Source organism: Leopardus geoffroyi, chromosome B3 (assembly GCF_018350155.1).
Source record: "Leopardus geoffroyi isolate Oge1 chromosome B3, O.geoffroyi_Oge1_pat1.0, whole genome shotgun sequence".
NCBI lineage: Eukaryota > Metazoa > Chordata > Mammalia > Carnivora > Felidae > Leopardus > Leopardus geoffroyi.
Genome location: NC_059337.1, coordinates 146,889,061 through 146,905,429, shown reverse-complemented (window position 1 = coordinate 146,905,429; position 16,369 = coordinate 146,889,061). Strand labels below are relative to the sequence as shown.

The following is a 16,369-nucleotide window of genomic DNA, read 5'->3' as shown; positions in this document are numbered from 1 at the left end:
TTTCAAGCCCACGGTTTCCTTCAGCCCCTCCAGCCCCTTCGGGACCTAACTTCCCGTGGAGACAAAGCCAGCGCAAGAGAGACTCAGGCACGGTTCTGAGAAGAAAACGTGACAATTACTTTGAAGGTTTACAAAAGCCCAGAGTCCCGGGAGGGGTGGGGACCTTTGTCACCCGCCACCGCACAACACAGGCTAGGCTTCACAGGAGGAGGTGGAATATCCAAGAAGAGGTCCCCAAAGAGCAGACCCCTGAGCCAATATGACCACTGCTGTGGCTTTTTTGACAGGTTTTAAAAGAAAACTCATTTTAGAATCGTTCCCAACTTACAGAGAAGTGGGGGGGGGGGGGGGGGGCAGGGGCAGTGCGCTGCCCCTGCCCCCCCCCCCCCCCCCCCCGCCGATTCACCCACTCTTTCTTGTCTGCAGGTGCCAGTGCTGCCCGGGCCCCAGCCCGCTGTCCCACGTCTCAGGCAGGGCCTGGGCTCACCCTCAACTCATCACCTAACCCTGGGCTCTGGCTTTACTGCCAACAGTTCCAGGTTTTACCTTCCACCTTTCTGTGGACACGATGTTACCCGCCCCCCCCCCCGGACAGACAGGGCTTTTGCTAAAATTCAAGGCCTTCCTTGGACACCTGACTCCCCTGGGCCGTTCCCCCCTGACCACGCCCAACGGACAATGTGGGGAACACACCAGGGACGCATGGGGGACACTGCTCTGGGGTCCAGGGCTCGGGGTGGGGGGGGGGCAGTGGCCAGGGTGGGACCGCCAGGGAGGAGGGCCCGCAAACTGACCCCCTTGCGGCCCCTGCTGGGACCCACTCGCCTGGCCCCACTCTGAGTGGCTCCAGAATCCACTTCAGCCGGGCCTCAGTCCCACGTCCCGTGGGGCGGCAGGGGGAGGCTGATAGGGGCTGAAGATGTGCCCACCAGCGTCCGAGCCTGCAGGCCACCCCGTCCTTTTACATGTGACCCCAGGAAGGTCTCTCTGCCCCCACCCGGACCTGACCTGTAAGGGGGTCCACAGGCACACAAACCCAGGGGTCCGACCAGGCTCAGAGCTGACGAACATCGGCAACCGCCCCTGCTCTTGTCGGTGCCTCCCGGTCACACAACGGGCTCTCCATGTCGCAGCCCAAGCGAGGGGCAGGGACTGCGCCAGCCCGCTCAGCGAGGCCACCTACAGCCATCTACAGTCACCTGCCCCGGGCTGCAAAACCCACTGTCAGTGGCAACTCCAGCTGGCAGCCTGGGGACGGGGGGGGGGGGGGGGGGTGAGGACCCCCGCCTCCCCCAGCCACGCGCTTTCGCGCGACTGCCCCCTAAGCAACCTCTCTCTGTTGCTTCCTTGTGACCCAAGTCAGCACAAGCTGACACGCGTGGGTGGGTGACCGGCTAAGGATGCCGCCCGCCCCTCCTCCTGGGGCCCCTGCGAGCAGGTTCCTGCCAACGAGGCGCCCGCGGGGCACAGGGCCCGGCAGCACAGTGGCCTCAACACGTCCTGGTCGCCCGCCCCGGACCTGAGACCTGCGGACCTGGCCTCAGGGCACAGGCTCCCCACCCCCCCACCCCCCCCGCGGTGCTGCCACTGCTGGAGGCTCTTGGGGGCACAGGTGCCCCTAAGTCCGGCCTTCTCACCCCTCCCCGCCTCCTGCCAAGCATCCCAAGCCACACTGCCACCAAGCCTGAGGAAAGCAGCTTCAGGGAGGGCCTCGAAGAGCACAGCACGGTCTTCCATGGCCAGTAAGCGACCGCCGCAGCCCTGCCCCCCAGGAACCAGGGGAGGGAAGGGCCCACGGGGCCAGGGAGTGCACTGACCCGATGCCCCCGCACCGTGACCACAGTGGACACGCGGGAGGCGTGGGCCCAGCGCCCGGCCCCAGTCATGGCCTCACCCCACGCCCGCCCAGCCTGGGAGGGCCTGCCAGAGGCTCCAGGGACGTGGATCGAGGGGAGGACGGTGCACGTGAGCAGGAAGGAGGCAACGTATGGGCAGGGCCCACAGGGGACCGTGGCTGCCCAGGCAGCTTCCTTCCTTCTACAGCGGGGCCTCCGGAACCTCCAGCCCAGACACCGCTGGGACGCTCCTGTCCCGTTTGAGCCCCTGCCAGGCACACCCGTCACAAGGCCACGGGGGCACCACCGCCCGACTCTCCAAGGAAAGGAACCGGTTCCAGGCCAGTGAGCCTTGGTACAAAGCTACCAGAGGGTCTATGGCCAGCCCCAGAGCCCCCCGCCAGCAGGACCCCCAGCATGCACACACACACACGCACACACACGCGTGCTCACGCTACCTTGTTGAGTTCCTCGATTCTGCGGATCAGGTACGGGTTGCTAGAAGAGTTCTCGAAATAGACGTAGTCTGCAAACAGGAAGAGAGAGTGTCACCCACAGCACTGAGCCCTGGGGAGCAGAGAACAGGAGGACACAAAGAATATGGGGTCCACACCATCCCAGTGGGGAGAGGAAGTAACCAGAGACATGTCAGCGGGTGCTGGGCACGGGCTCAAGATGAGGTGGGAGGGGGCCGCCCCAGACAGGAGCCCACCCCCCAAGCCCCATCCCTGGGGCCCTACACCAGCCGCCCACTGGGAGCTCTATCCTCCCAGGAGGGGCTAGGGGGACCACACTGCAGCTCTGCCCTGGGGACAGCTTCCCAGGGGCCACTGCTGCCTGAAAGGTGGGCCCTGAGTCACACAGGCTGGGAGGGCAGGACAGCCAAGCACTGCCACCACGAGCCCCAGAGACCATGGCAGCATGCTGGGCGGGGGGCCAGCAGGCCCCTGCATCTCCTCCCCCTGCCCCGATGAGCCCCTGGCAGTGAGCGGAGGCCAGGGCCTGGGGCGAGGATGGTGCCAGGTGCCAGAGGAACAAGGCCCAGACGAGCTACCACCCGGCGGGCCCCCCAAAATGCCAGGTCAGCACGGGCTTCCCTCAGGCTCCATCTCGGGGAGACCTGCCCTGGGAGGCTCACACGGAAAGCCCAGGATGGCCGTGAGACCACCGAGTTGCCAGCGGGGCCCCCTGGCTGACGCCTAGGCAAGCTGGGGGAGGTTCGGCACCGGGGACGGCTCCGCCTGCCCCTCGGTGCCCACAGGGCCGGCCTGCGGGGGACGGCTGGTCGGGAGGCCGGCCTGAGCCGGAATCTGGTTAAGGCCCGGACACGGCCCAATGCCCACACTGAGCACAGATTCTGCGGAAGGACCTGGCCTGGCCCACCCGTGCTGCCTGGGACCCCGAGGAGGGGCCCGAACGAGCACGTGTCGCCTGCGGGGCTCCCCGGTACAGCCGGAGGACACGGCTGCATCGGACGCGGCCGTGCCCCCACCGGAGCCCCACGGGACCAAAAGGCAAAGACACCAACAACCCAGAGGGGCACGCTCATGGGTTAGGGGAAAACAGGGGTCAAGGAGGGGCCGTGGACGGGCACGAGGTCCGCTTTGAGGGAGACGGAAATTCTCCGCATGCGGAGCGTGGCGCCGCGGCTCAGCTCGCAAAAGAGGAAACTTCAGGGAACTGCACGCTCGCGACGGGTGGATTCTCGGAAACGCACTGTTCACGCACCGGTCTCACGCTGACCTTCTAAGCTTCTGTTCGAAGAAACTAAAGAACGAGTTAAACCAAAAACGTCATTCACGTGCACTCCAACCCGGAGACAGCCCAGCCGCTCGCGATTCCAGCGGCCGACCCCTCCGAGGGCGCCTCCCAGGGTGGCGGGCAGGGGGCCCGGGGAGCAGGAGCCACAGAGCCCCACACGCTCCCCGGAATTCACAAAACCGTGCACTCGAGGAGCGCGCGTGGTTGCGCGTCAGCTACGCTGCGGGTGACGGGAAACCGAGCGACGCAAGACCGCAGATAACGAGCCAAACGCAGGACAAGTGAAAACAAGGGCGAGAGGAAGCGAAGGAAGGACGCGGCTTCACTGCGACACCGGTAAGCGGGCACACCCAGGGTGGGCTGACCGAGGAGCCAGAGACCTGAGCTAGGGACGCCGGGGCGGGGGCGGGGGCGGAGGCGAGGGCGACGGGGGGCGACGGGCACTGGGCACGGCTTTGCGCCGGGAACGGAGCCCGGGGAAGACTGAGCAACGCTTCCCAGACACGAAGCCCCGAGCTCTCTGCAGAGAAGCCGGTACCCTGACGTCTGCTAAAGGAACTGGGCTCATAGATAAAACACCTTCCAAAGTCAACCAAGAAAGTAAAAAGAGACGACAGACAGACAGACGGCCCTCCAGGCCCAGACGGCGTCACCGGGGAACCCACCAGACGCAGGAGCGGGATCTGACGCCAGCTCGTCCAGAGAGCAGACGCGGAGGGACGCGGAGGAAACGGTCCCCACCGGCCCTCGCGGCCACGACGCCGGCACCGCGGCCACGGAGCGCGGGACAACAAAGCGGCTCAAGGGAGCGGCAGCAGGCCCAGGCCAGGCGTACACGGAGGGGACGATGCGTCGCAGCCACCGGGACCCCCCTGAAAACGCCAAGGCCCACGGCAGCCGGGCAGGGAAGGAAGGCGGTGCGGCCGTCGCGGTGGATGCGGGACAGACACGTGCTCCCGACGAAAACTCTCTCAGGAAACTGGAAATCGGGGGAAGCGTCGTCAACCCCATAAAAGGCGCACGTGGAAAATCTAGAGCTGACGTCACACCCGACGATGAAGAACCACGCCTTCCCCCCCAAATCAGGAGTGACGTGAGCACATCGGCTCTCCCTGCTGTGCACACTCCGTCGCCAAAGTCCGTGAGGAAGAGAGGTGCAGACACCGGGAAGGGCCCTCCGTCTGCAGAAGACATGCTGTCCTCACGGAAATTCCCCGAGTCCACACAAAAGCCACTGAAACGAATGAGGGTTTAGCCAGCTCCCGGAACAGAAAACAGCATGTGGACGCTACTATTTGCAATAGGCCCGAGGAGCCTTAAATACCTAAGTATCCATTTGAGAAAAGGCCTACGGATCTTCAAACATCGAAGCCCCGCGCACGGATCTGGCAACTACAAAACACTGGGGAGGAAAATGAGCGAAAAAAGGGCTCACGGGTTAGGATGCAGGCCAGGTGGCAAAGACCTGAGGCCTGCAGGGCAGGACGCTGCAGCAGGAGTATTTTGTAGGTACGAACGCAACACTCCCACACGTGAAACAGTAATAATCAGACACAGTCTTTTATGATTTTTTTAAAAACTTTTTAATGTTTATTTTATTTATTTTTGACAGAGAGAGACAGAATCCGAAGCAGGCTCCGGGCTCCGAGCCATCAGCGCAGAGCCCGACGCGGGGCTCGAACCTATAAACCACGGGATCATGACCTGAGCTGAAGTCGGACGCTCAGGTCCTGAGCTGCCCAGGCACCCCTCAAACACAATCTTTTGGAACAACACAAGCCTACTAATGAGAAGAACTGAACTGTTTTGGGGGAGGACCTTTTGCTTCCCCGCGGTCCAGAGTCGGCGTCGAGCACCACCCAGACCGACAGCGATGCCCGTCAAGCGCTGACGTGTGGCGCGGCGGGTGTGGCCAAGCACGGTATCTACGGGCAAGCATACGCTCTCCTGGGCACATTCACCGCTTGGAAAGCCTACGCCAAGCTCCATCACGTTTTTCTCCTTGACGTTCTCCTTTCAGCAGACAGGAAGGCCTGGACTGTCCACACCCTGCGTGTCCGCATGTCCCAAAGGAGAGTATGGCCCCTAACCTGCTCCTGGGGGGTAACCCCAAGCCCTTGGGAGTCCCACGCCTGGTGAGCCACGGCTCACTGGGGATGCGCGGCCACACGCACACAAGGTCGGGCGAGCACGCTTCAGGCACGTGGTCACGGGTGGTGGCCAGAGAACCGAGCACTGTCCGTGGATCACTGGGAGAGGCCGGCTGAAAGCCTGATGTGCTCGTTACTTCCGCTGACTTGGGTGCGGATGCTTCTGTTGCAACCAACCGCAAGGAGGGGTATGAAGGCCTCAAGGAGCCCTCGGGCCCACAGTGGCGCAGCAGGAGACCCTCCACAGCAGGGGACGCGGGAGCTGCTGGCAGTCAGGCCTTGGAAACACAGAAAGTCCCTCGGGGCGTGAATGGGGTCCGGAAGCACTGTCGGAGCCCTAGATGAGGTCCCTGTACGTGGGACTGGGGCGGAGATCTGCCTCTCGTCGTAACCAGGACGCTGAGGAAACTACGCAGAGAGGCCGGAGCTTCGGACGTGAGTTGTCACCAAAATGGCTTTACCAGCAGAAGTTCGCACACGTGCAATTTTACATAATTTTCAGATGACCTCACAAAAGACCCCGACCACGTATGCGGCAAGAACTAGTTTCCAAAGGCACACGATGAAAACGGTGGTTCAGAGCAGTCCTTCGCATCCCCCAAACTTCAGTTTCGGCCCTGAATTTAAGAAGTCACAAGAAGGAGCACCTGGGTGGCTCAGTCAGTTAAGCGTCTGACTTCAGCTCAGGTCATGATCTCACGGTTCGCGGGTTCGAGCCCCACGTCGGGCTCTGTGCTGACAGCTCAGAGCCTGGAGCCCGTTTTGGATTCTGTGTCTCCCTCTCTAGCTGCCCCTCCCCGTCTCACACTCTGTCTCTCTCAAAAATAAATGTTAAAAAAAAACATTGTTTTTAAAGAAATTAAAATTTAACAACCAGGGGGCGCCTGGGTGACTCCGTTGGTTAAGCATCTGTTTCTTGGTTTCGGCTCAGGTCATGATCTCAACAGTTCGCAGGTTCAAGCCCCGCATCAGGCTCTGTGCTGACAGCACGAAGCCTGCTTGGGATTCTGTCTTCCTCTATCTCTGCCTCAAAATAAACGAATAAACGTTAAAAAAAAAAAAAAAAAAAATTTAACCGTGGCTGCGCCATGGAGCTGCCCAGCGGGGCAAGGAAGACACCAGCTTATACTTCAGACGGACAAGAATTCTGTGAACCGGGCTGCCCAGAGGTGTCCGACCGGCCGTCGGCTCAGGTCATGATCTTGGGGTCCGAGGTCAAGTCCCGTGTCAGTCGGGCTCATAGCGAGAAAACGGTTTCAGAACTGTCTCTCTCTGCCCCCCCCCCCACCCCTGCTCTCGCACACTCTCAAAATAAATAAAAATTAAAAAAAATAATAATTCACAGAAGTGACGGTGTGTAAGTCCATGAGGTCAGAGGAAGGTCACGCTGATGCATGGGTCGATGAGGCAGGAGGGACTCACACTTGTCACCAAGCGCGGCTTGGAGCCCCGTCCGCATAGTCACGTCACACGCGAGACATGGGTCCCAGACAGGGTTCCCGAGAGAAACGCACTGGGGGGAGGGGGGCATGCGCGGACCGGGTGGGAGGAGGCACCGGGGTCCCGAGGTCACGCAGCCCCGCTGGTCCCGTGGGGAGCTGGCTGCGAGGAGCCGCTCCTTTGGAGACCCTGCGCTTCTGCTGACAACTGTCCGCGCTGAGCTGTGGGGACGCGATGCACACGTGCTGCCTGCCCCCCGGCCCCCGGTTCCCGCGAGGGGACGGTGCGGCACGGAGACCCGCGTGACTCACCCCGACCCCAGGCCGCGGGTGACCCCAGCCCCTGCCACTCAGCCCGCCGGCGTGGCTCAAAAGCAGCCAGAGGCTGCCCGCAAATGAGCCAGCCAGGCAGCGTCTGAGTGACACCGCAGCGTGGACCCTCTCGGAACCCACCTACAACAGCTCGACACCACCCGACCCGCACTCCGCTGCTGCTTTTCTGTGGGGAAAATCTACGGGAGAGCCGACTCATCCCGACAGGCTCGGCAGCCGGGGAGAGGGACGAGCCCGGGAGCCCACAGTCCTGGCCCCGAGGCTGCCCACGTGGACCAGTGGCAGGAACCGTGGACACGTGGCAAACCGATGTGACAACAGAGCCAGCACGTCCAGTGAGAAAGGAAGATCATTTTTTTAATGTTTATTTTTAAGAGAATGAGGGCAAGAGGGCAGAGAGAGAGAATCCCACAGCACAGAGCCCCATGTGGGGCTCGAACCCACGAACCGTGAGATCATGACCCGAGCCGAAGTCGGATGCTCAACCGACTGAGCCGCCCAGGCTCCGACACTCACAACGTCAACAAACGATAATGGACGCTCATGAACGTGCCAAAAAAAAAGTGAGAGTCCCAACCCTGACCTCACACAAAATTTAACCTACAATGGATCACAAACTCAAAAGTAAAACCCAAAACTATGAAACTTCTATGAGGAAACAGGGCGAGAATATTTGTGAGCCTGGGCCAGGCAGGTTTTGTGGAGGCGCCAAATACACACATTATAAAACACAAAACCTGTAAGACACGCCCCCGAAAACCAGAGCGTGAAAGCAGCTCCCACAATTCAACAGGAAGAAAAACAAGCACCCCGAGTTTTAAACCGGGGCAAAAGCCCGCGCACACACCCGCCCGCCCAGGCCCGGCGCGCCCTGGGGGAGCCGAGGTGCAGCGCTGCCGGCGGGACGCGAGACGGCCCGGCCATCCCGCCACGCAGCATCTGCGTGTCACCAAGTGAAATCCGCGCTCCCGGTCCAAACACACAGCCCCGCTCCTGGGCGCTTTCATCCGGAAGTCGGGACACACGCAGAACTCAGCACGGGAGTCCACGCTCATCGTCGCCCAAAACTGAGGACGGCCCCGCCAGGGTCTGCGTGCCTCCAAAATTCACGCGGAAACCCTCACCCCCCCTCCCCCGGGAGATGGTGCCGAGAGGTGGGCCTTCGGGGGGTGCCTAGGTCACGAGCGGGTCCCCTCAGCCAGGAAAGCGACCTCACCAGACACCAGACCTGCTGGAGCCTTGCCCTTGGACGCCCAGTCTCCGGGCCGTGAAAAATAAATGTGTCCGTTACAGGCGGCCCCACCTGTGTCACAGCCGGAGCGGACGGAGACAGGCCCAACTGTCCACCGGCTGCTGACACGGGCAGGAACGCCGGACACGTTACACTCAGGGAGGGGAGCCAGGCTCAAAACGCCGCGCACGGTGTGGCTCCACTTCCGGGGCGTGCCGCACAACACAGACTAGCAGGAACGCACGCAGGTCCGCGGCTGTCGCGAGCTGGGGGGAGCAAGGGCTCAGAAAACAGACGAGGAGGAAGTTTGTGGGGCCGTGGAAATGTTCTCCAGGGCTGAGGTGGGCACACACCTGCCATCTGTCAGAGTCAAAGACTGTCCCCGAGAAAGCACTTAACTCCGTACAAGCCCGACCTCAACAAGCCCGACTTCAGAGAGAGTGAGCAGGGGAGGAGCAGAAAGAGAGGAGAGAGAGAGAATCCCAAGCAGGCTCCGAGCTGTCAGCACAGAGCCTGATGCAGGGCTTGACCCCACGCACCGTGAGGTCATGACCTGAGCTGCAATCGAGAGTCATGAGCCACCAGGCGCCCCTACCAGCCTGACTCTAAGTGTTAGGATGCCATGCACAGGGCACGCCCCTCTGTGACTGCGCTCTACGATGTCTGCTAACACCCAGCGGCTTCGAAGGGACAGAGGGTCAGGGGCTGCCGGCCCGATCAGCACAGGACCTGGTTCTGTGTCTGCTTCCGTTCAGCGTCCGCTGCTGATTCACTCACTGAGCTCAGGGCCAGCGGCTCTGTAACCAGCACCGAAGGAGCTTTCCTGACGCAGGCGTGTTCCCCGCGAGGCCCCCCTGCGCGTACAAACACCAGACCGGATGGCACTCGAAACAATACAACGAAAATGTATGAAACCACGGTACCAGACAGGCCAGAAGGACCCCGGTTTACAGGGCACAAGGCGTCACCTCCTTCGATCCCAGCTGGGGACCTGCTCGTCGGGCACTCACTTCTCACAGCTCTGCACGGCTGCCACAAGGACCGATCTGGGCCACAGATCAACGTGGGGAGTAGGCGGAGGCAGTGGTATGGGACCAGCAGGGATCGTGGGGACGGTGCCCGCTGAGGGCAGACCCAGAGAAGCAGAGGGTGGTCCTGGCAATGAGACCAGCCCGCAGGGACGGGGGCCACGGGCAGCCGGGGTGGGGGGGGTTGGCAAAAGGAGGTCCCACAAGAACACGGACACCCAGCTGTGCCCGGCACATCACCGGAAGGCCCCGCCGCCCGCCCTCCACGCCCTGATTGTCAGAGTCCCTCCAGAAGTGGCTCCCACCAGGTCTGTGGGGGCCGGGGACCCCTCCCCCAGGCCCGGGCTCCCCCTCTGCCCCTCCACACTGGGGACACCTGCAAGCCCAGCATTTTACTTTTTCCAAATGTGGGGATGAATCAGGAGAAACCAGCAGTAGCCGGCCAGGCACAGAGCCCTCGAGCCCCGGCCGCCACGTGGAACCTGACTCGCGTCTCTGTGTGACTCTCTCCCAAATAGTGCACAGGAGTCCCAGGACTCCCGCCTGCTAACCCTACGGGCCCTGCAAGCTGACGGCCTGGCCACCTTCACGCAGGCATCCCTCTCCCGTCCCTTCCCTGGAAGGCTAGCCAGCAGCACGTCACCGTCCCCGTGGCAGTCTGGGGACCAGAGCCTGCCTGGAGGGGGAGGTACCGATGACACAGGGGCAGCAGCTGACGTCCACTTCGTGCAGGTGGCCAGATGGCGGAGGGCTCCCAGGCACGGGGCCTGAGTGGGCAGGGTCCCCCATGTTCCTCCGGACACATCACCATCCAGATCCCCCTCTGCCACCGCCTCCCTCTTCTTTGAAGATCCTGCTGGTTCTGCTGCCTCAAATGAAAGGTGAGTGGGAGTCGCGCAGAGGGTGGCTCACCACGGCCACGTCACAGGCGGCCTCCTGGGAAGTCCGGCCCTGCAGAGGGCGGGGGTCCCTGCCAGGAGGTGCTGCTGTCTGCACCCTGACCTGGGGGTTCAGCCAGGTGGGCCCTGTGGCTCGGGGCTGGGACAGGGCCAGGCGGGTGGGTTACAAGCCCTCTAAGACTTTGGACTGGACCCTCCGCTCCTCGGAAGCCGTTAAGCAGTTTTAAGCAGCGAGACAGCTTAGAAGGATCATCTCCTAAGGCAGGTCACAGACCACAGACCTGGGGGCCAGCCTGGGGGCCGCGGTGCGTGTGGGGCAGGCAGGCGGTGCCCATGGGCGCCTGAATTGGCAGCGGGGACTAGAGGGACCCTGGGATGTCCTCAGAGCCCAGCCCAGACCCTCGGCCCCCCCAAAGACAGCACCCCTGGTCCACCCGTGCACAGAGCCCTCGGGAGCCCTGAGAAAGCTGCATTCCGAGTCTGATTTGGGCCCGCTTGGCCCTGGATGGTCGCTGGGGGGACTGAGAGGACACGAGGGTCCCAGGGAAGCTGGGACCCCAGGCAGCAGAGCCGGCAGGCTGGGCAGAGGGAACAGGGGCAGCCCTCCCCTCGGACAGGGGGCCACAGGGCGCCCACTGTGCCTGGCGTGACCAGCCCCACATCCACACCTCCAGACCACAGCGCCCACCCTGAGCTGGCGGCCCGTCCCTCGGGCCCTGGGCACGAGGGATTCCGTTCCGTGGACCGTTTACTCCAACATCCTTCGTCAACAGCTTCTTTTGTATTAAGCCACAGCTTCGTGGCCAAATTCTTCTCTCAAGAGACCTGGGATGCCAAAGCAGCGCTGGCTGCCGCGGAGGGCCCACCCGAGGGACAAGACCGGGGGCGGCGGACACGCAGGGGCCTCGAGCGCTTCCCCGCCGGCTCTGCAAGTCTGGGATCCTCAGGTGTACAGACTCCCCACCTGGTCAGAACCTTAAAGCGCAGGGACAACGGCAGAGGCACGGCTGACGGGAGGACAGGGTTCCGAGGGGCACAGAGCCTAGAGCACGGACCCAAGGGAACACTGCCAAGCGGCCAGGAGCGCCAGCACATCCCGGCACCTTTTGAAAGTACGTTTTTAAAAGCCAATTACTACCCAAAAGAATGGGTGTTAGCTTCTTGCAATGAAAGAAAGGAAAGGAGGGGGGGAACCCCAAGGAAAAGCTTATATTCTGTCAATCAAAAAGAAATGCCCCAAAGCCTAACCATGTTATCAGGTGGCTCACGTCCCGACTTACGCTCTTCATGTCTCAAACCTCACTCGACACCTTTGCCTTAAGTTGCAGAGAGAAGAATCGCCCCGAGGTGCCCTCAGCCCACGGCCCGTTCCAGAAGCCTGCTGAGGCCTGGGAAGACAGACCCTGGAGGAGCAGAGGTCATGGACCCTGACCCTGCCACCCACGGCCAGGCCCCGCCTTGCCACACTCGTAGCCGCCAACAGAAGGCCTCTGTCGGCAGCCAGGTCACTTCCCTGGGAAGAGCCAGGCCCTGTCCCCTCCCCGGCTGACCCACTCCACCCAGCTGGTCAGCTGGCACAAAGCCGCCACCCGGCCTCCGCCCCGCCCAGACCTCCTGGCAGGGCCTCGGAGCAGCCTGCCAGGTAAAATGCAGGACACCCAGATAAGTCTGCATTTGTGCTGAGGATTTTCTAGCATCTATGTGTCCTCTGCAATATTTGGGACACGGTTCTAGTCAGAAACTGCTTATGTGACATTCAAATCTAGCTGGTGTCCTACTCTCTCCTCGCTGGATCCGGCATCTCAGGAAAAGGCTCTGTTCCCAGGGTCCTGAGTGGAGATAACAAGGGGCGGGGGGTGTCCCTTTCTCAGAATGTCCCTGCGGCAACCCCCACCACACCAGGGCCGCCCAGACAGGGCCATCGGCTTGGGGCCAGAGGGCTACGTCTTCCAGACGCCCCCTCCCTAAGCAAGTGGTGCTGAAGGACAGGACACCAACCTGCCAACAACCCCCCCCCCCCGCCCCGCGACCACCAGCTCTGCCAGGACCCAGGCAGCAGCGACCCCGAGACCCCGTCCGCAAACCACGAGCAAACACCACTTCTGCGGGAACCCACAGGGGGTTCGAGTGGGAGCGTGTGGTCACACCTGCGGAGCACAGAGATCCTTGTCCACTGGGGGAAACGGAGGCGCGGGAAGGTCTGAGCGGTGGCCAGGCCCCCACCAAGTTCGGAGCCAGACAGGCCTAAAGGCCAAGCAGCCCCGCCCACACACCAAGGGTCCCAGGGGCCTGTGGCCTGGTGGGGGCTCTGCTAAAGCCCCCTAGCCCAGAAGGCCTGAGCTGAAGGCACAGTAGCTGCCAGTCGAGGGCCTCCGGCCCTGCAGAGGGGACACGATGCCCAGGGGCCCCCGGCCCACCACCCCACCTAGCACCTCTCTCGTCTGCATCCAGGGGCCAGTGCCTCTGTTCCTGTGATCATGTCTTCATTTATTCAACGGCCCTTGTGGCCCAGACAGCGCGTGGGAACCAGGTGCAAGCCAGGGCCTACGGGGCCTTGTCACTAGTCAGTGGGAGCCATGGGGGCCTTGAGCCAGGAAGGGGGGTTCTGCACTGCAGGAAGGTGGTGCCTGGAGGGTACGTACAGGGGGGGCAGGATGGAAAGACTTCTCTACAACACAGGGAGGAGTCCTGAGCCGCAGCGACGGGGGGCGGAGGGGGCCAGCTGAGGGAGGGGCCAGGGGCTCCTGGGATGGAGGAGGGCCAGTCGGCCCCCGGGGGCCAGGCACCTGTCAAGGTGCCTAGCTGGCAGTGTGATGAGGAAGAACCTCTGGGGTGACACTCCAGCCTTGTCCTCAAGGTGGGAGATGAACAGCCCCTCTGTTCCAGGCCCCTGCACCCCTGCCTGCTGCCCACACACCCTGCTGCTAATAGGATGTAGGCTCCCATTCCCAGGACTGCCTCTGAGTTGGGGGGTGGGGGGTGGGGGGTGGGGGGGGGTATTGATGGCCAGGCAGGTGCCGTGCTGACCCACTGCACAGATGAGGGCAAGCCCAAGGTCATCACAAGGCTGGCCCAACTGGAGGGAGACGTGAGACCCAGGCCCCAGGGGGGCCAGCCAGTCAGTGAGGAGGGGAGACTGGGCCAGAGTCCACCCAGAGGGTTCCCAATCCTGACATACTCCACCAAAGGAGGGCGACCAAGCATCTGGAGGTCTCGGGAAGGGTGGGCACCAAAGGAATGCGGGGGCAGGAAGGGCACCCCGCCTCCCTGTGGAAGTGCCGAACGAGGACAAGCCCGGAACCCCAAGGAACAAAGTGGGGCCCAACGCTGGGGGCTTCCTAGGACCCAAACCAAGGGAGGAAGTGGGGGAAGCCTCCCCCAGGGCCCCAGCCAACTCAGCACCACCCCCATCCCCACCCAGGGCTCCTTGCCTGTCCCCAACCCTTGCAAAGCACCTCTTTGCTGGACTGGGGCAACAGGAGGCGGTGAAAAGTTTTGGGGTGCATCAGAAGTGTGCTCAGGGTAAGCGCAGCCCGCTGAGGGCCCCACAGAGGGAATCCTGCTGGGGGAAGCCCCCAAGCACAGAGCAGGCCCTCCTGGGCTCCCAGGGAGGAATGTGGCCCCGGTATGGGGCTCCCCACCCCAGCACTGGAGCCAACCAACCCCCAAGGCCCTCCACACCGCAAAGGCCCGGAAACTTGGTCCGGTGGGTGGGTGGGTGGGGGGGGCAGCCTGAACCTCCCAAGACCATGTGCTCTGGCTCAGGGGGAGGGGGGCTCAAGCCAGCCCCAGCCGCAGGCTCTCAGGCTCACCAGGCCCAAAGGATGCTCAGCGCTGCCCAGCGTCTCCGTGCCCGGGGCCCAACAGACCAGCCGCTGGGCCCCCAACAGGTGGGCAGAGCCCCCGCCTCCCTGCAGCCCGCTCGGCCACCACCACCCACTGGCCCCCGTCGGCGCCGGGCCCAGGGGCCATTTCGGGTTGCGGACTGGGGCGAGCGGGGCCAGGGCAGAGGTGGCGACGGAGGAGCAGGCCGCTCAGAAAAGATGGAGTGGGAAGGGGAAGGCGGCGAGGGCGGGGGTGCCGCGGGGAGCGGGGGGGGGGGGGGGGGGGGCCCGCTGGGGTGGGAGGAAGGATGGTCGGCGCTGGGGCGGGCCTGCGGTGGGGGAGGGGTGCAGGGGTGGAGGGAGGGGACCAGAAGTGGGCCGCGGGGGGGCCGTGCGGCCGGCGCGGCGGGCGGAGCGGGTGGGGGAGGGGATGGAGGAAAATGGGGGAAGGGGAGGGACGAGACGGGGGCCCGGGCAGGGGTGACGGGGGCCCGGGGTGGAGGGGGGGGGAGGGAGGTGGTGCTGGCGCGGGCCCGGGACGACGGTGTGGGGCCGGAGGCCCGGGGAGCCGGGGGCAGGCCCGGGGGACCGGGGGACGGGGGGGGGGGTGGGGGCGGCCGGCGGGGACCGGGGGCCGAGCCCGGGCCCGAAGCGCATAAAGGCGGGCGGCGGGCGGCGGCGGCGGCCTTACCTCCGACCCTGTACATGTTGGCGGCCATGTCCGGGCCGGCGGCGGCGGAGGGCCGGGCGCGCGGGGGCGCGGGGCGCGGGGCCTGGAGGCGGAGGCGCGGGGCGCGGGGCGCGGGCGCGGGCGGGGGGCGGGCGGTTTAAAGGGGCCGCCGCCGCCGCCGCCGCCGAGGCCGCCGAGGCCGCGCAGGGACCGAGGGCCGCGGCGCGGGCGGGAGAGGAAGAGGAGGAGCGGCCGCGGGCAGGGGAGGGGCCTCGGGCGCCGCCGCCCACCGCGCGGCCGTTACCCGGCCGGCCCTCCCCGCGCCGCCGCGCGCCCCCCGCCCCGGGCGCGTCCTTCCGGCAGCCCCCGGCGCGCCGGCCAGGGTGAGCCCTCCCCGCGCGCCCCCTGCTCGGTGGGTCCTCCCACAACCCGCCCGCCCCCCCCCCCCCCCCCCCGCCCCGGGGCTTCCCTGTGCCTGGGTCTTCCTGGCATCCCCAGCGCCCGCCCGTTACCCGGGTGGGTCCTGCCCCTGCACCCAGCCTGCTCCCCCCTCCCCAGGTGGGTCCTCCCCGTGCCTCCACACCCGGGCCCTGCCAGCATCCCTGGCGCCCCTTCCCGCAATGGCCATCACAGCCTCCACGCTGGTCCAGAGCCCCTCCCAGGGCCTCCAGCCCCCTCTCTCCCACTCTCCCCTCCCCGGAGAAGGTGGCTCTCCCAAGTCCCCCCCCCCCCCCCCCCCGCCCCCGCTCCCCCCCCCCCCCCCACCTGCCCTGAATCCAGGCCGCCCAGCCTCAGCCACATGGCCCTGCTGCTGCACACCTCCCTTCCGGGCCTGGCTCTCTCCACCCACCCCAGGGGGGGTCTTTGTCTCTGCCCTCACTGCCCAGCCCCCATGGCCATGCTTGGACACTGGTGGTGCCCCCATCCACATGGGCAAGTTCCCCGGCTGGTGCGGCCTCCCTGAACTGTGGCCTCATGAAAAGGCCAAGCCCAGTCTGCCGCCCATGAGGTTGGGGAGGTGGGCCCTGAGGCTGGAAGGACCGCCTCTGTGTGGAACAAGGTACCTGCTTCTCTTAGCCCCCCTCAGGATCCCAACTGGGCACGTGTGTGCTTGTCACTTAAGGTCCAAGGATTGTGGAGGATGCAAGGCTGGTGGGCCCAGCCTGAAAGAGCATGAGGGGGAGGGGGTGGCATCCCAG

At 64.4% G+C, this 16,369-nt stretch overlaps 1 protein-coding gene across 7 annotated transcripts in view; it reads right to left on the bottom strand.

Annotated features, from left to right (window-relative positions):
- Nucleotides 1–15,323, bottom strand: part of MTA1 (metastasis associated 1) — a 34,395-nt gene extending 19,072 nt beyond the window's left edge. For 4 of the 7 annotated variants that reach the window (XM_045452204.1, XM_045452206.1, XM_045452207.1 and 1 more), the window contains exons 1-2: nucleotides 15,192–15,323; nucleotides 2,294–2,361 (exon numbers count right to left, since the gene is read on the bottom strand). In XM_045452204.1, the coding sequence (XP_045308160.1) occupies nucleotides 2,294–2,361; nucleotides 15,192–15,219 (96 nt within the window). In that variant the 5' untranslated portion in view covers nucleotides 15,220–15,323. The remainder of the gene's footprint in view (nucleotides 1–2,293; nucleotides 2,362–15,191) is intronic. The other 3 variants (XM_045452208.1, XM_045452209.1, XM_045452210.1) reach the window with 1 other exon arrangement.
- Nucleotides 15,324–16,369: the final 1,046 nt, after the last annotated feature.